The sequence below is a fragment of the Peromyscus leucopus genome, chromosome 16_21 (genome assembly GCF_004664715.2).
Source record: "Peromyscus leucopus breed LL Stock chromosome 16_21, UCI_PerLeu_2.1, whole genome shotgun sequence".
Taxonomy (NCBI): Eukaryota; Metazoa; Chordata; class Mammalia; order Rodentia; family Cricetidae; genus Peromyscus; species Peromyscus leucopus.
The window spans coordinates 17973057-17996277 of record NC_051084.1 but is presented as its reverse complement, the minus strand read 5'-3'; the positions used below and the strand labels follow the sequence as shown (position 1 = coordinate 17996277).

Genomic DNA, 23221 nt, shown 5'->3' with positions numbered 1-23221 from the left:
GCACACTATGGTGGAACACACTGTGGTGGAGCACACTGTGAGGGAGCACACTGTGATGGAGCACACTGTGATGGAGCACACTGTGAGGGAGCACACTGTGGTGGAGCACACTGTGAGGGAGCACACTGTGATGGAGCACACTGTGAGGGAGCACACTGTGGTGGAGCACACTGTGAGGGAGCACACTGTGATGGAGCACACTGTGGTGGAGCACACTGGGATGGAGCACACTGTGGTGGAGCACACTGTGGTGGAGCACACTGTGGTGGAGCACACAGACCAGGCATACTGAGAAGTCTGACATATCTTCAGTTATTTAGAATCTTGTTTTGGATGAGGATGTGTTGGCAGGCCGGGATGGTCCTGACTCTATGCCAGTGACCATCCAGTGAACTCAGCTTGCAAAGGGTGGGAAGTGATGCCCCACATCAAAGTTCTAGTTCTGGGATATGCAGTTCTAGGATATGGCAAGTGTCCATGTGCCTGGCACCAGCCACAAGCTCAATGCATGGCTCACAGCACCTGGGGCCAGATTAAAAACAGCTCCCGAGCCTGTTCTATGGGAAATACCCCTGCCTTCCCTGTAGCTGAGGAGAGGACACCACCCAGGTCCAGGTGATAATACATTTGTTGAAGGCCACATAAGCAGGAAGAAATTACTGTAGATGTGGGGGGCACTGCCCCACCCTGACATGTCACATCCTCATGCAGCCACTGGTGGGCTGCCTGAGGCCTGAGAGCATGGAGACTGGTTCACACCGAGTGAAGCTTCAGTGCTTCGTTCAGTGAGGCTACTGTCTAGACTCCCAATCAGTCAGCAGCAGCACAAGGAACAGAGGCTGGTGTGGCTGTGGGTGCCCTGTGCTCTGCCTGCACTCTGGGAGGCAGCGGAGTCTGTAGCATGGACAGAGATCTGCTGCCACCCAAGGTCTTTGAGAGCATGTGGCATGACGGCAGGGGCCTCATCTCTGTCCTTCCAAACATAGGTTAGTGGCCTCCCCCACCTCATGCTCTTGTCATCACAAGACTCCTGACCACAGGCTAGCCCACTATGGACTGACACTTCTAAAACTGTGAACCCAAAGAAACCAGTGAGCCCAAGTGCTGTTTGTGGTGACAGAAAGCTGCCTCGTGCCCTGAGGCCTTCTCTAGCCTCCCTTTCGCCCTGCTATGTCCTGAAGTCATATCTCACCCCACATGTGACTGTGATGGTTACTGGATACAGGCTGGGGGAAGAGGCACTGGCCCGGGGACTCCACGTTGCTGTTGCTGTGACCCCCAGATGAGGGATGTCACACTGCCCTGCCCCCGCTGAATTTCACCCAGGGCCAACTCTGACCTGGGATTAATTATCAAGTTGAAGGGGTACCTTACTTTGTTCTCACTCCCATCTTATTTTATTGCTGTGATAAATCTTCACTCGATACAATTAACCACCAATGAGACAATAGGCTCACTCTATTTTCTTTTTTTCTTTTTTTTTTTTTTTTTTTTGGTTTTTGGAGACAGGGTTTCTCTGTGTAGCTTTGCGCCTTTCCTGGAGCTCACTTGGTAGCCCAGGCTGGCCTCAAACTCACAGAGATCCGCCTGCCTCCCGAGTGCTGGGATTAAAGGCGTGCGCCATCACTGCCCGGCGGCTTGCTCTATTTTCTCAGTGAGAATTATTTGGTTGTGCAGAGCTCAGCAGCAGGGATGGAGACCGGGTCAGGGCCCCCCACACGTCTGTGTGGACCGAGGTGTAGGAGACAGAGAAGGTGCTGCTTTCCTGGGGACCCAGAGCCCTGGGGTGGGGGCGGGCTGAGGCTTCTTGTGTCTTTCCCAGATCTGCTGTCAGGTTTCCTTCTGGGGAGATGCTGGGTGCATAGACCAGGCCTGGGCAGTAGTGTGGGTCAGGCCAGGTAGGGTGGGTCAGAGACAGATCCTGAGGAGTCACAGAGGAAAGCACACTTGGGACTCAAAGAAATCCTGTCCTCAAACATGAAGAATGGACTCATTGTATCCTATGGCCTTGTGTGACCCTCTCATCCTAGAAACTAAAGACAGGAAGCCACTGCACACACACACTGTACAGCCTGGCGGGAGGACCATGATCCCATAGGAAGGGAGCCCAGCCCACATCATCTGTGTACAGCCTTGGCTCCAGACCACACAGGACTGACTCCCGATACAGGAGGCTCTCTTGAGCCGGAAAGGTGAATAGCGGAACTCAGGGAGCTCCAGCTGGATGGACTTGGTAGGTGAGGTGCAGGAGAGCAAGGAATTGATGCACTGTGGGGTGCTGTATGTCCTCTATGTCCTGAGACTGGGCAGTCGTGAATGAGAGCAGTTGTCCAGGCTCACCACAGGCTGGAGATGGTCAGAGCAGGGGACCTACCCCAGGGCTAAAAGCATTAGGTCTACATGCAGAAGCAGCTCCTCCTGGTCATGGTGTTGACCTTGTCCCCAGGCACAAACTCTGTGGTCAACCCCATCAGAGTGTCACCAATAGGGACCCATGAGAAGAGAGAGCTGGCTCACAGGAGTGTCCCTCCAGGAAGGAGACATCGCCCTTCAGTGGGGTGAGGGGGAACCCACAGGACAGAACAGCATGTTCAGGCCACGGTGGGAAATAATCTACAGAGCAGGCCAGCACAGTCCAGGATGGAAGCAATGGACAGAAAGAAATCCAGAATGGCAGAGCCAGTGAAATTAAAATCATGGCATTAATGATGTGTGAGGACCAGACCAAAAGCAGGAGTGTGCTCAGGGGAGGCTGAGAACAAAACAGACACTGAGAGCTGAAGAACCGAGGAGCACCCAAAATGATCGAAGATGAGACAACATGGAAGATAAGAACCTGCAGATGAAGTTCTCCAAAGAAGGACCTCAAGGAACATCTAAAGAGGTACATGGAGCCAGAGTCGAGGGCAAGGGAGAGCCGGAGCTGCCGGCAGAGCATTGAGCAGCCTGACACACGTAAAACCATAGTATGAGAGGAAAGTCTGGGCCAGGAACCTGAGTGAAGAGAAAGCACCCAACAGTTTACCAAATCTGAAGTAAAATCGATGAGTACCCAGAAAACTTGAAGCATTTCCCAACCCCCACCCGTCGACTGACATCTAAGCAATGTTCCGTCCAACAGTGGAAAGTTTCGTTTAAGCATACATGAACACACACAAGATAAGCCACCTCCTCAGCCCCGTGAGTCACAGCCCATCTCATGGACTAAAATCCAGACTGCATCCAGACCTCAGCAGAGCAAGGAGTCACCCATGGAAGAGCTGCAAGCATGTGGAAATTAAAGAGAATGTGTAAAAGTAGCCCACGAGCCAAAGATAAAATCACCATGGGAATCAGGATGTATTCTGAGCAAAACAAAAATGAAATCACACATTGCACTCCGAGATCAAGCTAGCACAGCATGTAGGGAGTGGCGCTCTGTGATTGTTCTTGGTAAGCAAGGGAGGCCCAGAGTCTGTGCTTTGACTCAAAGCTGGAGATCAGGTACAGAGAAGCCCCAAGTAACCAGCTAAATGAAGGCCATGAGCAGTGGGACCAGGCAACTCCAAGAGGAAACAGCCGGGACCGGGGTCTTGCATTTCGGGATGACAAAATGGATACTTTTAGCTAGTTTTACTGGTCAAGAAAAAGGAAGAAGTAGGGCCGGGCGGTGGTGGCGCACGCCTTTAATCCCAGCACTCGGGAGGCAGAGCCAGGTGGATCTCTGTGAGTTCGAGGCCAGCCTGGGCTACCAAGTGAGTTCCAGGAGAGGCGCAAAGCTACACAGAGAAACCCTGTCTCGAAAAACCAAAAAAAAAAAAAAAAAAAAAAAAAAAAAAAAGGAAGAAGTAAATGACCCATATTAGAAAAGGAAAGGGTCATCACCCCAGAGTCTGTGGACACCAAAGGGACCATGCAGAAGGCAACGGCCTCACATGGACACATCCAGCAGTACAAAGGAAACAACCACGTCATTGGAAAGACAGAGACTGTAAAACTAACACGAGAGAAACAAGCTCAGAGCAGCCCTGTAGCAGGCAGAGATTAAAGTCTTAAATAAAAACACATTACAAAGAAAACACTGATTCCAAGAGGCCTCACAATCAGATTCTTGTTCTTCATGGGAGAAATGGCACCAATCTCATTGTGCATGAAGACACAGAGGATGAGACCCATGGGTGTGCATGAGTGTGTGCATGCACACACACACATAGCTCACTTCATGAGATGAACTATATTTCTAGATCATTGTAATCAAGTGTAGGAAATAGTGGGGTGTGGTGGCACCTGCCTTTAATCTCACCATCAGGACACAGAAGCAAATGGAGTTCAAGGCCATCCTAGTTTACATAGCCACTTCCAGGCTAGCCAGGGATGTATAGTGACACCCTGTCTCAAAAATAAATAAATACAACAAAACAAACAAAAAAGCAATGGGAGTTGAGATAAATAAGCAAACCATCAACTAAAACATTAAAAAAGGGAAGTAACAGATTAAGTAAAAATACATTGTAAGATCTAAAATGATAAACTATTTCTGAAAAAGATTAAAGAAATCCTGGATGATTGACTGGAGAGGTATACCACGTTCATGGACCCAAAGACATGATGTTAATGTCTGATCCTCCCTAAGTGATCTGTGGGTTTAATGAAATCTCAGTCAAAATCTGGGCAGCCTTTACTGTCAAATTTGATGGGCTGGTTCCAAAATTTCTGGGATGCATAGATGACCCAGAATGGCCAACCAAGCCTGAAAAAGGCAAAGAGAATCAGAGAACTTCCGTTATTTGACTCAAGACTACTTGAACTGCTTCTATGCGAGGTCTAACAGTAACCACAGAGAAAGGGGACTGACTGGAATCCAGAAGAATCCTACCCATGTGTGCTCAGCAGGGTGCTGGTTAAGGAGGCTCAGTGAACAACTCAGGACATCACAAATTGACTCAAAATGTTACAGAATGAAACATGGGGGTGCTAGTCATGCTCCTCACTGTGAGGAAACACCTGGAGGGAGCAACCTGAGGGAAGCCAGGCTTATCCTGGCTCACTGCTCAAGGGTGAAGACGTCATGGCCCGTGGGAGTGCAGCTCTGCTCCTTATGTAGGCCAACCAGGAAGCAGGGAGCTTGGGCTGGGAGCATGAGGGACTAGAATCTTTAAAGAGCTGTACTTCCGGCCCTCCCCTGCCAAGCCCGAACCCCAAACATTCCGGTACCCCCCCCCAAACAGCTAGGGAAGAGTGTTCAAACACCCAAGTCCTGGGGGACATTTCACACCCAACCCTCAGCAGGAGCCTAGTAATAAATCTGTGTGGTTCTGAGTTAAACAAACGCCTTCAGGGAGGGTCCCTGAAGATAAAGGGTAAAGTGGGTTTAGGATTAAGCTCAACACTGAAGAAAATGAAAAGCTGAGACACCCATGGGGAGAAGGTTTGCAGTATTTATGTTAATGATATGTTTGACATCCAGAAGTCATGAAGAGCATGTACTTTAATAATACAAATACAGACCATCTGATCTAAGAAAAATAGGCAGGAGGATTTGAACTGATACCTCACCACAGCTGCACAAGATACCCCACACTGTCAGTCACCGGGGTAATGCCGGTGGTGTGGTACCTGCAGGGCCCACTCCAGAAAGCAACAGAGGCATGTGCTGACATTGCGTAGAGGTGACTGTAATCCCTCGTGAGTGTCCTGGCTTAGATGTGCCGTATCCTCACAGGCTCCAACATTTGGGAGATGGAAACTGTCTGGAGGAAGTAACTCCTTAAGGGGCAGGACTTGAGGATCATAACCTGACCCCACTACTTGTCACCTCTCTGCTCTCACCAAGATGTGAGCAGGCAGCCTCATGTGCCTGCTGCTGCCACAACTGAGCACAGCTCTGCCCTTCCCCGCCAGAGTGGACTGCATCCTCAAACCCTGAACCAAGATAAACCCTGCCTCCATCAAGCTGATTCTTCTCAGATAATTGGTCATAGCATGGAGGAAAGCGGCTAATACAGTGGGCGGAGACAGATAGCAGTGAAGCTGTGATGAAGCCCTGGGCAGCTGCCCGCCAGGAAAGCGAGCACATCAGGACTGGTGGCCATACTCTTCCTCAGTCTTCACAGAGAGAACCAGAAACATTTACTCAATGGAAACTGAGCACAGATGTCCACACAGTCTGACTTGCTGTCTGGGCATGTGTCCTCAGGAGTCCCCAGAGCAGGGATGTGGGGGGTACTGATGTGGGAGGTGGAGGGGTGCTGGCTGAAGGAACTGGTGGAACCAGTTCCTCTGAGGCGGCGGGGGTGTGTGTGTGTGTAGGGGGGGAGCAAGACTCAGTTGGAAGTGGCTGGGAAGAAGGGCCTGGGAGAATAGCTGAGACCCTGATGACCAGCATGACCCGGGGGCCTCTGGGTGCAGATGGATGCAGGATGGAGGGACAAGAAGGGCCCAGTCAGTGGTGTGCAAGGTGGGATGGGGACATGGGCATTGACATCCTTGCTTCTTTAGGGATAATGGTCAGCTGATCGTGGTATCTCTGGCTTCTACCACAGCCCCTCACTGTGGCTCTGCTAGAAGTTTCTGGGTCTTGACATGTTGCTCACACACCTGTGCACCCATTGAAGCCCATGTCTTCTCCACATCAGAGAGAGCTTATAATCCATGGCCCTTTGTGAGTGAGACCTAATGCAGTCTATAGAGAGAAGACTCTGTTCTTGTGTCCCTATGTCCCAATGTCCTAGCAGAGGGTACTGGGCAGTGCCTGGTCCTGTGTATCCCCCTTCTTCCCCACAATGATTTTGTTTCCAGATGAAAATCTCTTGGGTTCCTCTCTATGTATCCTGTGGAGAATCGTCTGGTAGGCAGAACTCACAAGGCAGCCCAGGCCAGGGGCCACAGTGCCTGGAGTTATGAGTGTGGCTTTGCTTGTGTGATTCTAGAGAAATAAAAAGGAATAGTTGATGGGGATGGGCCTGCAGTAGACTGTTGAATACCTGTGGGTAACTAGCAACCCTTAGGAGTCAGAGAAGATTGAATATTGGGAGAGGGGCCCCGAGTCTCACTGACCCCTCCACCAGGGGAGGTGGCTACTCTCCCTCCTAGAAACATTCCTGGCTGAAGAGACGAACATTTACTTGAACCAGAGCATGAGAGGAAATCCAGGTGGTTAAAAGTTTATTGAAGTCATGATCTCTGACAAGCTGATGTCAGGGGCAGGTACCCAGAGCAGAGGGACAGGGGGAAGGACAGTGACCCAGAGGATCAGCAGGCCTCCTGGGAAGGAGGAGAAGAGATCAAGTCGCAAAAATACCAGATTGGGGATCCATCCTGGAGGACTGTCTATTCCAGATCAGAATCAGACTGAGAGAGCTGAGAGGGGCCACAGGGAGGGACCTGAGCCAGCTGGCACCAGGAACAGGCCCATCAGCAGCTGGACTTCTGGCCCGAGGAGAGGCCACAGCAGGCAGGGCGGGAGCAGGCAGGGCGGCAGAGCAGGGAAATGCTGGAGCAGGGCTTGCAGCAGCTGGGCTGGCAGGAGGAGGCACAGCAGGAGGAGGTAGGCACACAGCAGGCAGGTCTGCACACAGGGCGGCAGAGCAGGGACACGCTGGAGCAGGGCTTGCAGCAGACAGGCTTGCAGCAGACAGGCACACAGCAGGAAGATTGACAGCATGAGGGCTGGCAGCTAGACTGCTGGCAGCATGAGGAGGATCCAGAGCAGATGGGTGTGCAGCAGACAGGCTTGCAGCAAAGGGTCACACAACAGGGAGAGCAGGTGCAGCAAGCTGGCTGGCAGCTAGACTGTTGGCAGCATGAGGGTGAGCAGCAGACAGATTGGCAGCAGGGGCTGGACACACAGCTCACTGGGGTGCAGATGAGGGTCAGGCAGGAGGATGGGGCACAGCAGCTGGACTGGCAGCAACTGGGCACACAGCAGCTGGACTGGCAGCAGCTGGGCTGGCAGCAGCTGGGCACACAGCAGCTGGGCTGGCAGCAGCTGGACTGGCAGCAGCTGGGAGCACAGCAGGTAGGCTCACAGCAGTTCTCTGGGCAGTCATCCACCTGCCAGGAGGAGTTGGTGCAGGCATCAGAGCAGACAGACATGGTAGAGGCGGCCATGGCAAGGTTGTTGGGGGGAAGGTGAATGAGTGTTGAGTGAATATGTGAGTGTGTGTGTCAGGGGTAGGATACATTGGCTTTATATACTCCTCCCTGGCTGCTACTACTGGCGCAGCCCATGACCACTGCTTCCTGGTTGCTATTGGCCCTGTTCCTGTTTTTATTTCCCAGGTTGCTGCTCACGTTGGCTAGTGCCTCGCCTCTTGTTTAGTCTCATAACAACAAGTTGTGTTTCATGCGTGTCACATGGGCTTTCTTCCTGGGTTGTTTGGGGGTAAGGCAGGACCGGTCTCAAGTGCTGATGGAGGGACATGTAGCCATGGATCACTCCGGGCCCTGGGCCTCATGGGCTAGAGCAGGACTCTGCACTTCTGTGTGGGTAGTGATGGTCAGTGGAGTTTCTGGATGGAGAAACTCGGATGCCCCTTCAGGGACGTGTCAATTTCCTCAAGCTGTGCAGCCAAGTACCCCCAACTATATGGCTACCCGAGATGTCACCATGGAGACTGAAGTCCATCTCAGGTGTCAGTGCTGGTTGACCTGAGCCAAGAGGACTGCCCAGGCCACCCAGCTCCTAAGGCTGCCAGCATTGTTGGCTCCCTAGCTTATTCCTGGACATCTGTTTTCTCCCCTGTGGGTTGAGTCCAGATTATTCCTTTTTATATCCGTAGGTTAGATTGTAGCCCACTTAGTGACTTGGTCATCTATAATGACACTGCTTTCCAATACATGTGCAGGTCCAAGACCTCATACCCAGCATCTCTTGAGGGGCATGTTTCTGGCCGTCTGGAACTCCTTCTTGGGAGCAAACCAGCATACGTCCAAGCTCATCACCTAATCCAGATGTTTCCGCTGGCCCATTGCTTTCCCCCAGGACTGGTTTTCCTGGGAACCATCAGTTGGCATCAGTGTCACACGGCTTGGGAATGGCCTCATGGCCTTCAGCCCTCCCTTCCTGTGACCTTGACTCTGGAGAAGATGGCTTGCTTGTCTTGTAAAACACCAATCGTGGGCCACTTGCATTTCTCCCAGTCAAATGGGGGCTCGTCCGGGGCCACAGCTCAGTGCACAGTGTGGCCCATGGGAGCCATGCAGATAAGCCTCTGCTGGTCAAGCCACTATTTCCCCTCTGTGGCTAACATTTGCCAGGAGTTTCTTGGAAACTTCCAACAGCCAGTTTCATGTAACCATCCATCCATCATTTCTACTCCCCTAGAGCTTTATCCCCTGTCTGGTTACCACGGTTCTGTGGGCTCTGCCTTCAGCCTATCTGCCCAATCACTCACTGTACATTCTGCTGAACCATGTCTGAGAGTAGACCCACCTCTCTTCTCTTTCTTCATTGGTTCCTGATTTATTTTACCCCAGTTGGCCACTGGCTTGCTCTGGGGTCTTCTTGCCTTCTCCCCTGCTAACCACCCTCTGTCTGGTCCAGGCTCATCTCATGCTCTGTTTCCCTCCCAGCTCAGCTGCTCTCCCGCAGGAGGTGTTTAGAAACCAAGGTCTCAGGTTGGGGATTTATCTCAGTGGTAGAGCACTTGCCTAGCAGGCGCAAGGCTCTGGGTTCAGTCCTCAGTTCCGGGGGGAGGGGGAAAAAAAAAAAAGAAACCAAGGCCCCATGCTCCGTGTGCTCTGCTGTGGATGTGATGTTTCCTGAGCCTCCCAGGAAGTGGCCTGGGAGGTACTGTGTGACTGCAGAGGGCATTGGCATCTAGTGTTTCCTTTGTGAGTTGGCTGACCTGCCGAGCCTGTGATGACATTTCTGAGGTCATTAACTTAGAAAAAGGAAAGGTCTATTTTGGCTCCCGTTTTTAGAGGATTCAGTGCATGACGGGCCAGCCCTGGCACATTGGGCCTGTGGTGAGACACACATCATGGTGGGAACATGTGGAGAGGCTGCTCATCTCATGGCAACCAGGAAGCAAGGAGAAATGGTCTTGAGTCTCAGGACCTCTTCCAGAGCATGCTCCCAGGGAGCTAACTTCCTCCCATTAGCCCCCACCTCCTATAATACCCTCATCTGGGGACCAGGCCTTCAACCCAGGCCTTAGGGACAAGGAGCAAACCGTGGTATCCTCATTACAGTGCTAGGCCTTCTAGACTGGCCTTGTCTGGCCTAAAAGTTCTTGTCTGTGGCTGAGAGATTTCACGGTGAAAAGAGGTTAGATTCTGTGAACTCTTTTTTTTTTCTGTTTTTTTTTTTTTTTTTTTTTTCCGAGACAGGGTTTCTCTTTGTAGTTTTGGTGCCTGTCCTGGATCTCGCTCTGTAGACCAGGCTGGCCTCGAACTCACAGAGATCTGAGTCACACACACCTGGCTCTGCCTCCTGCGTGCTGGGATTAAAGGCATGCACCACCACCGTCTGGCAGCGTGTGAACTCCTTTTATGCATATGTAGAGGGGATCTCAGGGTCTCCTTTGTTACTTTTAAAAGAGTTTTATTTATTTATTAAAAGTTTTTTATTTTTATTTTATACTAACAGACTCAGAGGGTCATGAAGTCCATGGAAAAGGTCCTAAATCATTCTTACGTTAATTGCTTCTGAGGGTTGGTCAATCTCAGGCTCCCGCATAGGCCTTTGGATGTGGCACACTTTCTCCCCACTCTCTGTTTCTAGTGTGACACGCTAACACTCTCCTGAAGATCTTCATTCTCTGCCAGGAATCCAGGCCCACAGCTTTGCTTTTCTTCCCCCCCCCACCCCCTTTATTGGTTCTTCTGGACACAGCCAACCCATCCGACTCACCTCATGACCTCTTCCTGGGACCCAGTTGTGAAGTCCCAAAGATTCTCTTTCAGCGACAAAGCTCTCCATGACCAGTGAAGGCCAGGCCAGACCGTTGATTCTATCTCTAGTGATGTTGAACTAGGAAGCAGAGCCTCTCCCAGGAGCCACCTCTCATCCCTAAAGCTGGAGGGAGATGGAGGAGGCCCTCCCCACCAACAGTGACCTGGGGACTCTGGCCTGATGCTTCCCATCCTTAGGGACAGAACCCTGTCTCAGCACAGTGTCGGCTGTTGACTGAACTTGGCTACCACGGGGAGCATGCCCTTCAGTGGTCACTCTCATTCATGTATGCAAAGCTCGGCAGAAGCTGAGGCAAAAGGGAGGCAGAATCAGTGTTGATGCTAGATGCCTCCATTTCCTCACTGGAAAAACGGGGATAGCCACGACCCACTGCTCCCAGGGCTAAGGAGGCACATATCGTCAACCTGAGTAACACGCGCACCGTGCATGTCTCCAAAGAGCAGCAACAGAAGGGGAACACACACCATGCTAAACTGTGGGCGAGCTCAAGAAGGCTGTGAGGCAAGGGGACATTTTCAGAGGCACAGTGAGGGTTATGAGGGGCGTTTTAAAACACGCCCAGGCCATGAGCATGGTAGCGAGCACAATGTCCATTACTGGCTGCAGGGCAGTGGCTCGGGAGAGATCCTCAGAGATTTTTTTTTTTTTTTTTTTGTATGAGGTAATGGGCTCCTCTGGGCCAAGCTACAGCCACAGCACTGCCTGTTGTGACTCCTTCTTGTGATTGGTCAGCCACACAGGAGGCCGGCTCCAGTACGCTATCCCAGATTCACTGCTTATTTGCTGGGTTTGGGATTCACACCTTGACTCCATGGCTGTAGCGTGGCTCTGACAGCTTTCGTGATGTGAAATCTGGAAGTACGCAGACGTTGTCCATGAGCCGCCATGGCTGTGGTGTTGTACAACCATTACCTAACCCTACCCCCATCATGCCTTTGCCACAGACCTCCGCCCCCTGGACATCCTGGCAGAGGCGGTCCCTTTGAATGGTGCCATGAGTGGGATCCGGATGGTGCAGGCCGAGGGTGTGCGGGGCCTCCAGTTCTCAGCCACCCAGCCCCGTACCCTGAGCTTCCCTGCCTCTAGACTCTTCTCCAGCTGCGACCTCTTCCCTGAAGAATTCTCCATTGTTGTCACCTTGAGAGTTCCCAACCTTCCACCCAAGGTCAGTGGCAGTTTTTCTTCTCATAATGGTGGTTTTCCTTCTTGATTTTCTTTACCGACGTTCCCAGCATCAGTACCCACAGAGCGCGGTGCTGATCCAGGCCACAGAGAGCCGCTTGGCAAAGTTTACAGGAACCTGCGGTCTGGAGGGCCTGCCTTGCCCACATCATAGCCCCATCCCTGGTGGTGTGCAGGGCTCTGTCCGTGCAACCTTCGGCCTGATGGTTGTTGGTACTGTCACGGGTTTGCGCTGCCCAGTGTGTGTGGGGGTTGTTGGTATATGCATGGGTTTGCACAGCCGATGGTTGATGGGTAGCCAAGGAACTGTGTGGCCTAATGGTGAATGGTGTAGTCATGGGTGTGTGGGACTCAACAGTTGCTGGAACAATCATAAGCTTGTACAACCTGATGGTTGTGGGTTTAGTCACAGGTTTGCACAGCCTGATGGTTGTTGGTATAGTCCTGGTTTGTGTGGCCTGACGGTTGTTGGTATCACCACAGGTTGCATGGCCCAGTGGTTGTTGGTAGAGTCACAAATTTACACTGCCCAGTGGTTGTTATATGTGCAGGTTTGTGTGGCCTGATGGTTGTTGATATAGGCATAAGTTTTTCATAAGCCTGATTATTGTTGGTAGAGTCAAGACTTTGCACAACCCAATGGTTGTTGCTATAGCCAAGGAATGGATGTCCTTGTTAGTATAGTCTTGAGTGTGTGCCGCTTGTGGTTGTTATAGCCATTGGTTCTCACAGTCCAGTGGTTGTTGCTATAGTGACAGATGTGCAGATCAATTGTTGCACAGTCACTGGTTTGGGTGGCCTGATAGTTGTTGGTCTAGCCAAGACTCTGCATAGCTCAGTGGTTGTTGATGCAGTCATGAATGTGCACTGCCCATGGTTACTGGTGTGAACCCAGATCTGTATAGCTTGATAGCTGTTGGTATGGTCCCAGGCTTGCACAGCTTCATGGTGGCTGGTAAAGTCATGAGCATGCACATCTCCATGGTTACTTCCATAGTTCCTGATGTTTACATCTTAATTATTGGTATGATCACAGGTTTGCACAGCTCAATGGCTGCCAACACAGTAATGGGTGTGCACAACTCAATGGTTGTCGTTGTAGTTATGGATTTCTGCAATCAATTTTAGGATAATTTGGTCACTACATAAGAAGTTCTGTGTCCTTTCATAAACCTGGCTCTGCCTCATCTCTTACTGCAAATCTTTGCGAGTGCCTGCTGGTTGATCTGTTTTGTACATTTCACATAAGTAGATCATTGTATCCAACCTTTCATGACTAATTGCCCAGCATATGTCATCATGGTTTCATTCATGTTGTGGCATGTGCCACAGTTGCATCCCTGGTCATAGCCGAATAACCCCGTTTTGTGCACATTCTACCCATGTTGTATTGACTCTGGTCAGTGGCTGATGGATGCTTAGGCTGCCTCCACTTTGAGCTTGTAAATGCTGCTGCTGTCAGTATTCATGGCCTATGTGGAGTCACTCTCATTGCTCCTGGGGACAAATCTAAAGGTGGAATTCTTGGATCACATAGGAACTCTGTGACTCTTGAGGTCCTACCAGGCTATTTCCACAGTCATTGCATTATTTGATGGGGAGTGTAACAGGAATCTGTTCCCTCTGGGTGGTTGGGAAGCAAAGAGAGGAGGGCCAGGGTCCCAGGGTCCCCTTTAAGGGCACATCTGACTTACTTCCACTTCTTATGGGCACCACCACCACCCAGCAGCACCACAAGCTGGGGCCAAGCCTTTAGCACAAAGGCTGTGTGACAAATCGAAGACCCACAGCTCCTGTCTGTTTCTATGCACTGGATTCTGTTGCTGAGGAATTTTCATCCATGTCATAGAGGTGGTGGTCTGCATCCCTGTCTTTGAGGATGGCCTGAGGGAAACACTTGTCTCCGAGTGGCTTCAGATCTGCCACCCCCTTTCCAGTTCTCAGGAGAGGTCCTGAGGGTCGTCGGTGTGGATTCTTCTTGGTCTGTCTCCACCGGGTCTTTGTTTTTCTTCCTTGTGCATTAGCTCTGCTCAGGTAGCTGACCCGAGGCTTCCTCGGCACACGTGTCCATGGCTGTGGGCTTCTCCCATGGCAGGGCTTCTGCTGAGTCTGCACTGTGATGGCTGGTGCCCAGTGTCAACCTGACAGGATTTGGAATCACCTGAGGACACTTCTGGGCATGTCAGTGAGGGTGTTTCCAGAGAGGAAACACCTGAGACTCCATGGACATGGGGGGCACCAAACCACGGGCTGGGGTCATGTGATGAATAATGAAGAGGAGAATCCCTGGGCCCACTGGCCAGTCAGCCTGTTGACTCAGTGAACTGCAGGTTCAGTGAGAGACCCTGCCTTGAAGAATAAAGTGGAGAGCAAGGGAAGAAGATACCTCAGGTCCACTCAGGCCTCAACACACATGCACACACATGTGCAAACACATGAACACATACACACAAACGTATACAACCGATATTGCTCCTATGTGTTGTTTTTGCACAGTCGGTGGTCTTATGGGGATATATATTGTATCTATAAATCCTAAAAACATGAGGGCACAGAACTGGAAAAGGGGTCAGAGGTTAACAGCATTTACTGCAATTTCAGAGGACCCAAATTCAGTTGTCAGGACCCAGGTCAGGTGTCTAACATCCATCTGTAACCTGGCTCAGAAGGATCCATTTATCCTATTCTGGTTTCCAGGCACCACATGTATTCCACAGACAAATACACATGAATAAAAATAAATCTTAACAAGGTGCTGGCTGTGTCACTGGGGCAACGGGAGCTCTGAGGACCTGCGTACAGGAGAAACTGCCAGAGCTCAGAGGACACAAAGGTCCATGAATGTCATGGACACTGTCAGGGGCTCCAGAGAAGTTCACCTTCAACTTGAAAGGTGACAGAAGCCTTCACCCTCTTGCTCTCTTATTGACTCCTTCAGGCCTGCCAAGGCACCAGGGGATCCTTGAGTTCTCACCAAAAGAAGGGACACCCCTAGACATCGAGTCCTATAGAACAGTTGAGGAGCACATTCCACCATCTTCTTATCCCACCCCTGGGCTGCCCATGTGGAGAAGCAGCCTCAAGCACTAAGACTTCAGAGATAGGACAGTGGCTGCCACCTCCAGAAGGTCACCTGGCTGCTGCCATCCCCACCTCCCATGAGATCTGGTCATCTCTGTGGGGATTCCCCAGGGGCAGTGACAGCAGACAGCAGTATTTGTTGATGGTCCTTCACTAGTGACAAAACAGGCTGACCCCAAACACAGACAGGGAAAAGGAAGCCAGGAGCTGAGGCACAACACAAGCAGCCCAGGGGTATAAATGCTGCCACCAGACACCTCACACACACACACACACACACACACACATACACATACATACACACTCACTCTCTCACAGACACACCCTCCTCCATCCAACCCCGCCATGGCCGCCTCCACCATGTCTGTCTGCTCTGATGCCCGCACTAACTCCTCCTGGCAGGTGGATGACTGCCCAGAGAGCTGCTGTGAGCCTACCTGCTGTGCCCCCAGCTGCTGCCAGTCCAGCTGTTGTATCCCTAGCTGCTGCCAACTCAGCTGCTGCCAGCCCAGCTGCTGCCAGCCCAGCTGCTGCCAGTCCAGCTGTTGTGTGCCCAGCTGCTGTGCCCCAGCCTCCTGCCTGACCCTCATCTGCACCCCAGTGAGCTGTGTGTCCAGCCCCTGCTGCCAATCTGTCTGCTGCTCACCCTCATGCTGCCAGCAGTCTAGCTGCCAGCCAGCTTGCTGCACCTGCTCCCCCTGCCAGCCGTCCTGCTGTGTGCCTGTCTGCGGCAAGCCTGTCTGCTGCACACCCATCTGCTCTGGATCCTCCTCATGCTGCCAGCAGTCTAGCTGCCAGCCCTCATGCTGTCAATCTTCCTGCTGTGTGCCTGTCTGCTGCAAGCCTGTCTGCTGCACACCCATCTGCTCTGGATCCTCCTCATGCTGCCAGCAGTCTAGCTGCCAGCCCTCATGCTGTCAATCTTCCTGCTGTGTGCCTGTCTGCTGCAAGCCTGTCTGCTGCAAACCCTGCTCCAGTGTGTCCCTGCTCTGCCGCCCTGTGTGCAGACCTGCCTGCTGTGTGCCCACCTCCTCCTGCTGTGCCTCCTCCTGCCAGCCCAGCTGCTGCAAGCCCTGCTCCAGTGTGTCCCTGCTCTGCCGCCCTGCCTGCTCCCGCCAGGCCTGCTGTGGCCTCTCCTCAGGCCAGAAGTCCAGCTGTTGCTGACCTGTCCCATGCTTCAGAGTCCCCCAGTGCAGGTCTGATACTCTCACAGTTATGTTCCCATCCATCCTGCTCCCCACAACTGGGTCAGCCTCATACCCACCTCTCCCTCCTCAGCCCCCAGTATCCTCTGTATTGCTTATTCCCACACTTTTCATCTGCCTCCATGGTGGCTACCATCCCATGACCAGTTGATGACCTGTGAGTCCTGAAAACCTTCTAAGGCCTCCCAGGAGAATCTGGCCACCCATGGGGACAGGTGTGTGTGGTACAGGTCGGTCTCTCTGGTACCCTGGCCTGAGCTGCATCCAGTGTTGGCCTTCCACTGACTGTGTGGTTGTCCTGTTTCTGTTTCTGTGGCTCCTTTGAAGCAGTCATTACCCAACAGGCTCCAGGGAGACACTTTGTGGCTACTGGACACCTGATCCAGTTAGAGACCGCAGGCTCTGGCTTCTGTTTCCCTGTCCTGGGCACTGGAACTGAGTTGACATGGGATCTCCTTCTCTGTGACCTTCGTCCTCTACTGAGTTCCCCTCTCCCGCCTGGCGGCCCTCCATTGCCATCTTCTACTCTTGTGAGATAAAATAAAACTGGAGATCCACAAAGAGCCTGTGATGTTCATCTGGTTCTTTAAGATTCCACATTTATTCTGTTTTCAGGCTGACTGGTCATTTTCATATTGGTTCTCTCTTGGATCTAAATCTGTTTCCAGAAGTTTCTGCCAGTTCTTACTCTGGTGGCTTTTTCCCAGAGTGCCTCATCTTTTTGGCTGAGTCGTGGTCTTGTCCCTGACAGAGCAGCAATGGAGGCCTTGGGTGAAGGTGCTGAAGTACCAGGGCCATGATCAGCTGTGTTAGATTTGGGGCTTGCTCCAGAAGACCAACCAGAACACATGAGTTTGGGGGGCTAGAGTGGTTTTCATGCAAACATGTGAGCACATACACACAAATGTACACAAATGATATTGCTCCTATGTGTTCTTTGCACAGTCAGTGGTCTTATTGAAGTTCATATTGTATCTATAAATCCTAAAAACCCAGGGACACAGGTTTCGAGAAAGGAGTCAGTAGTTAACAGCACATACTGCATTTTCATAGAATCCAAAAAATCATTTTCCAAGACCCATGTCAGGTATGTCACATGGACTCAGAACTCATGCTTCGAGGAATCCATTATCTTCTTCTAGTTTCCATAGGCACCCACAGGTGCTTCACAGAAACCTACACATAAGTAAAAATAAACCTTAACAAGATCTGAGATGTTAAAATGGCTTGTCCATAAATGTTTGGCTTTTAAAGATTCTGGAGCAGGGTGGAGACTAAGCAGTCTCTTGTCTTCTGCTCTTCTGGCTCTCTGCTGATCACTTCTGGGCCACTGGCATCTCCTGTGGATTTAAAAAAATGAACAAATCAGAATAAGACAAAACAAATCAGAAAAAAAAGAGCCAAAGAAAAACACAGGAAACACATACATGTGCAGAGACACACACTTTTGCACATAGAGAAATGCCATAAAAGCATAAAATTGGAAACCCTAATAATATACATATGTATAAATATTGTTTATACATTATATATATATATATATATGACAAAGACCTGTGAGATTAAAAGACACACACACACACACACACACACACAAAGGAAAGTCTAGACAAAGTATTAGGAAAGTAAAAACCACCAAATACCTTTGAGTTTGTTTTGTGTTGGCCATCTGCTGCTGGGCATGGGGCGTGCACAGAAGTGTGGTTTGTAGACCCAGTGAGAGTCTGTGGGATACACTCGTTTTTCCTTTGTGAGTGGTTCTCAGTTGGAATTAGGGACGGGGTTTGTGTCCACTTCTTCTTTCAGTACTGGGAACCCCCGTCTGACTTAGACCGTGCTTGCTGCCACAGTCTTTGTAATTTCACCATTTGGGGTCCAGAAGGCTTTGTGTCCTTAGTGTCCTCCATCGCCAGTGGCTCTTGGAATGTCTCTGCGTCCTCTCTGAGGCCTGAGAAAAGGATTTTATGGAGACATCCCATTTAGGGCCAGGTGCTCCAAGGTCTCTCACGTTGTCCAGTTTGAGTCTCTGTATTTGGTCCCATCTTCTGCAGAAGAGGCTTCTTGGATGATGGCTGAGCAAGACACTGGCGCACAAGCACAGCAGGAGGCCATTAGAGGTCACTTCAGAGCTAGGTTTCCATGGCCGACCTGGTCTCAGGTTCTTGGCCACCCAAGCAGGGTCCGGCATGGGTTTATCTCATGGAGTGGGTCTGAAGTCTATTCATATAGTGGTTGGTTACTCCCACGGGTTGGGTGCCACTTTTGGACTAGTATACTTTGTGGACAAATCACCCTTGTAGATTTAAGGGTTTATAGCAAGCTTGGTGTTTACCTTCGTCCTCTGGGAGCATGCAGAGTGCCTGACAGTACCATGAAAGGTCTCAGTAGGAGGGAAGATCTAGATAGGCACCAGCTCAACTTCTCAGAGTTCAGTGAGTTGTCTTCACCAACAGAGACTGGCCATCCATTTGTGGAGAGCAACCAATGGCCTTCACAATAGCTTCAGTTGCTTGGGGTTTGCATGGGGCCCCTTGGCCAACAACTCAATTAGATGTGATCCATTCCCAGCACTGGAGGTTTAATTTGGTGCCAAGAGATGTCGATTTGGAGCTTTGTCTACACTGTTATTTGGTGAATCTATTCATAGTTCTCACATATGTGTATAGAGAGATAAAGCTATAGATACATCTTTCATATATATATATATATATATAATATATATTCCAAATGACCTCCAAATTGTCCTTAGTGTCAAGTGTCCTTCCATGTGCTCTCTCCCTCACTCTCCTTCTGTTCCCTTCTCTGTTTAATTCTCCCATTCTAGCCCCATCTTGTGCTTCCATAACTATATATTCTATTTCCCCTTCTTTGGGAAATCCTTCCCTCCAATACTTTTCTCTATAACTAATCCCTGTGATTATTCAGATTGTACTTTCCTTATTGAAGACTTAACAGCTAACACCCACATATAAGCGAATGTATACGGTACATGTATTTTGGTTCTGGGTCACCTCAGTAAGGATAATTTGTCCCCCACCTCCATCAGTTTACCTGCAAATTTTGTGGTTTCATCTTTAAACAGCTGAGTAACATTCCATTGTGTAAATGGACCACATTTTCTTTATGCATTCATCCCTGAGAGACATCAGAGCTGATTCCATTTCTGGCTATTATGAATACAGCAGCAATGAACATGGATGAGCAAGTGTCTCTGTAGTAGGATGTATCCTTTGGGTACATGCTCAAGAGAGGTACAGCTGGATCCTGAGGTAGATTGATTTCCAGCTACTGGAGGAACTGCCACACTGATTTCCATGGTGGCTGTACAAGTTTTCATACACCCCAGCAATAAGTAAGGGTTCTCTTCCCCCACATTCTCACCAGCAAGAGCTGTTGTTTGTTTTGTTGACCTTGGCCATTCTGATGGGAGTAAGATGACATCTCAGAGGAGTTTGATTGGCATTCCTCTGATGACTAAGGAGGTTGAACTTTTCTTTAAGTGTTTTTTGGCCTTATGTGTTTTATCTTCTAGAACTTTCTGCTTAGGCATGCACCCCATTTTAATTGTGTTGTTTTCTTCATGCTCATTTTTCAAAGTTCATTCTGTATGTTAGACATTGGCTCTGTATCAGATGTGCAGCTGGTAAAGTCTTTTCCATGCTGTATGCTGCCACTTTGTCCCAGTGACAGTCCTCCTGATAGCATGAATCCCTTTATTTTATTCATTGGGATGTCTCTATTTTGCATTAGATTCTGATTTTGCTGTGTCTGTAGTTCTAATCCATGGCCTCTGATCTCCAGAAGTCTGGCCAAGGCTGGTCATTGCTGCGCTAAGTGTTCCCATGGAAGTTTCAAAATTCCCCTGGGGCCAGGCAGTGGTGGCATACACCTTTAATTCCAGCACTTGGGAGGCAGAGTCAGGTGGATTATTATGAGATAGAGGACAGCCTAGTGTACAGAGCCAGGTCCAGGAAAGGCACCAAAAAGCCTGTCTGGAAAACAAAAGCAAAACAAAAAATCTTTCTAGGGTTGGACACAGCTTTCTCATTGTAAAAGCACATCGTGAGGATCTATCTACCAAGTGGCTGTCTCCCCATCTGAGCTCCCTGGGTGTGCAGGTTGATGTCTTTCAATGAATCTGGCGAGTCACAGGCTTTGGTTGAAATTAAACCTCTCCATCTGACTGTATGGAGGACCGTATCACACCATCTCACTCTGTCATTAGAGCCACAGATATTCCAAGCCCTGCCGCCCATTGCCCACCCCAGACACTGTCGATGATAGAAGGAGAAGCTATTTGATAATCTAAAGCTCAGAGTATCTCCAAGGATGAGCCCTTGACCTCAGAAAAGTGGCAGAGTACGGGGACTATGAAATGATAAGTGACCAGAACCCAGGGTGTCCCCAAGGCTTGGAGCAGGGCTGAGCATGAGTAGGTGCCTGAGTCGGGCTCCAGTAAATACATTGTCCTCAGTGTGCCCGAGTCCTGCAGCAGAGTGGTGTTGAGGGACTGAGATGGCTGTGTCCCTGGGGCAGCAGGAGCTCTGAGGACCTGGGTACAGGAGAAACTGGCAGAGCTCAGAGGACACAAAGGCCTATGAATGTCATGGACACTGTCAGGGGCTCCAGAGAAGTTCAACTTCAACTTGAAAGGTGAGAGAAGCCTTCACCCTCTTGCTCGCTTTGACTCCATCAGGCCTCCCACAGGCACCAGGGGATCCTTGAGTTCTCACCGAGAGAAGGGACATCCCTAGACATCAAGTCCTACAGAACAGGTCTGGAGCAAATGCCACCATCTTCTTATCCCACCCCTGGGCTGTCCTCTCTCCATCTCTGCCCATGTGGAGAAGCTGCCTCAAGCACTAAGACTTCAGAGATAGGACAGTGGCTGCCACCTCCAGAAGGTCACCTGTCTGCTGCCATCCCCACCTCCCATGAGATCTGGTCATCTCTGTGGGGTTTCCCCAGGGGCAGTGACAGCAGACAGCAGTATTTGTTGATGGTCCCTCACTAGTGAGAAAACAGGCTGACCACAAACACAGACAGGGAAAAGGAAGCCAGGAGCTGAGGCACAACACCAGCAGCCCAGGGGTATAAATGCTGCCACCAGACACCTCACACACACACACACACACACACACATACATACACACTCACTCTCTCACAGACACCCCCTCCTCCATTCAACCCCGCCATGGCCGCCTCCACCATGTCTGTCTGCTCTGACGCCCGCACCAACTCCTCCTGGCAGGTGGATGACTGCCCAGAGAGCTGCTGTGAGCCTACCTGCTGTGCCCCCAGCTGCTGCCAGTCCAGCTGTTGTGTGCCCAGCTGCTGTGTGCCCAGCTGCTGCCAGCCCAGCTGTTGTGTGCCCAGCTGCTGCCAGTCTAGCTGCTGTGTCCCTAGCTGCTGCCAGTCCAGCTGTTGTGCTCCCAGCTGCTGTGGCCCAGCCTCCTGCCTGACCCTCATCTGCACCCCAGTGAGCTGTGTGTCCAGCCCCTGCTGCCAATCTGTCTGCTGCTCACCCTCATGCTGCCAGCCCTCCTGCTGTGTGCCTGTCTGCTGCAAGCCTGTCTGCTGCACACCCATCTGCTCTGGATCCTCCTCATGCTGCCAGCAGTCTAGCTGCCAGCCCTCATGCTGTCAATCTTCCTGCTGTGTGCCTGTCTGCTGCAAGCCTGTCTGCTGCAAGCCCTGCTCCAGCATCTCCCTGCTCTGCCGCCCTGTGTGCAGACCTGCCTGCTGTGTGCCCCACCTCCTCCTGCTGTGCCTCCTCCTGCCAGCCCAGCTGCTGCAAGCCCTGCTCCAGTGTGTCCCTGCTCTGCCGCCCTGCCTGCTCCCGCCAGGCCTGCTGTGGCCTCTCCTCATGCCAGAAGTCCAGCTGTTGCTGACCTGTCCCATGCTTCAGAGTCCCCCAGTGCAGGTCTGATACTCTCACGGTTGTGATCCCATCCATCCTGCTCCCCACAACTGGGCTCAGCCTCATACCCTCCTCTCCGTCCTCAGCCCCCAGTGTCCTCTGTATTGCTTATTCCCACACTTTTCATCTGCCTCGATGGTGGCTACCATCCCATGACCAGTTGTTGACCTGTGAGTCCTGAAAGCCTTCTAAGGCCTCCCAGGAGAATCTGGCCACCCATGGGGACAGGTGTATGTGGTATAGGACGGTCTCTCTGGCACCCTGGCCTCGAGTTGCATCCAGTGTTGGCCTTCCACTGACTGTCTGGTTGTCCGGTTTCTGTTTCTATGGCTCCTTTGAAGCAGTCATTACCCAACAGGCTCCAGGGAGACACTTTGTGGCTACTGGACACCTGATCCAGTTAGAGACAGCAGGCTCTGGCTCCTGTCCCCCTGTCCTGGTCCTCGGAGCTGAGCAGACATGGAGGTCTCCTCCTCTGTGACCTCCCTCCTCCACTGAGCTCCCCTCTCCCTCCTGGCGGCCCTCCATTGCCATCTTCTACTCTTGTGAGATACAATAAAACTGGAGATCCACAAAGAGCTTGTGATGTTCATCTGGTTCTTTAAGCCTCTACATTTATTCTGTTTCCAGTCTGACTGCTCATTTCCACATCAGTCATCTCTTGGATCCAATTCTGTTTCTAGAAATTTCTGCTAGTTCTCACTCTGGTGGCTTTTTCCCAGAGTGCCTCGTCTTTTTTGCTGAGTCATGGTCTTGTCCCCGACAGAGCACCAATGGAGGCCTTGGGTGAAGATGCAGAAGCACCAGGGCCGAGATCAGCTGTGTTAGATTTGGGGTTTGCTCCCAAGACCTCCCAGAACATAGAGTTTGTGGGGCTAGAGTGGATTTCATGCAAACATGTGAACACATACACACAAATGTACACAAATGATATTG

General features: G+C 51.0%; 3 protein-coding genes across 3 annotated transcripts; 2 read left to right on the top strand and 1 right to left on the bottom strand.

Annotated features, from left to right (window-relative positions):
- Window positions 1-7134: 7134 nt before the first annotated feature.
- Window positions 7135-8207, bottom strand: LOC114696469 (keratin-associated protein 10-4-like). Its single transcript, XM_028874183.2, has one exon. It carries the CDS (start codon window positions 8086-8088, stop codon window positions 7393-7395), a length of 696 nt encoding a protein of 231 aa, XP_028730016.1. The 5' UTR covers window positions 8089-8207; the 3' UTR covers window positions 7135-7392.
- Window positions 8208-15257: 7050 nt separating this feature from the next.
- LOC114696451 (keratin-associated protein 10-2-like) lies at window positions 15258-16928 on the top strand. Its single transcript, XM_028874149.2, has one exon. The coding sequence runs from the start codon at window positions 15401-15403 to the stop codon at window positions 16322-16324; it is 924 nt and encodes a 307-aa protein (XP_028729982.2). The 5' UTR covers window positions 15258-15400; the 3' UTR covers window positions 16325-16928.
- Window positions 16929-21150: 4222 nt separating this feature from the next.
- LOC114696452 (keratin-associated protein 10-5-like) lies at window positions 21151-22863 on the top strand. The gene is given in 2 exon segments (XM_037199826.1): window positions 21151-22114; window positions 22116-22863. Coding segments are annotated over 2 exon segments (696 nt in total). The 5' UTR covers window positions 21151-21559; the 3' UTR covers window positions 22257-22863.
- The last annotated feature ends 358 nt before the right edge of the window (window positions 22864-23221 follow it).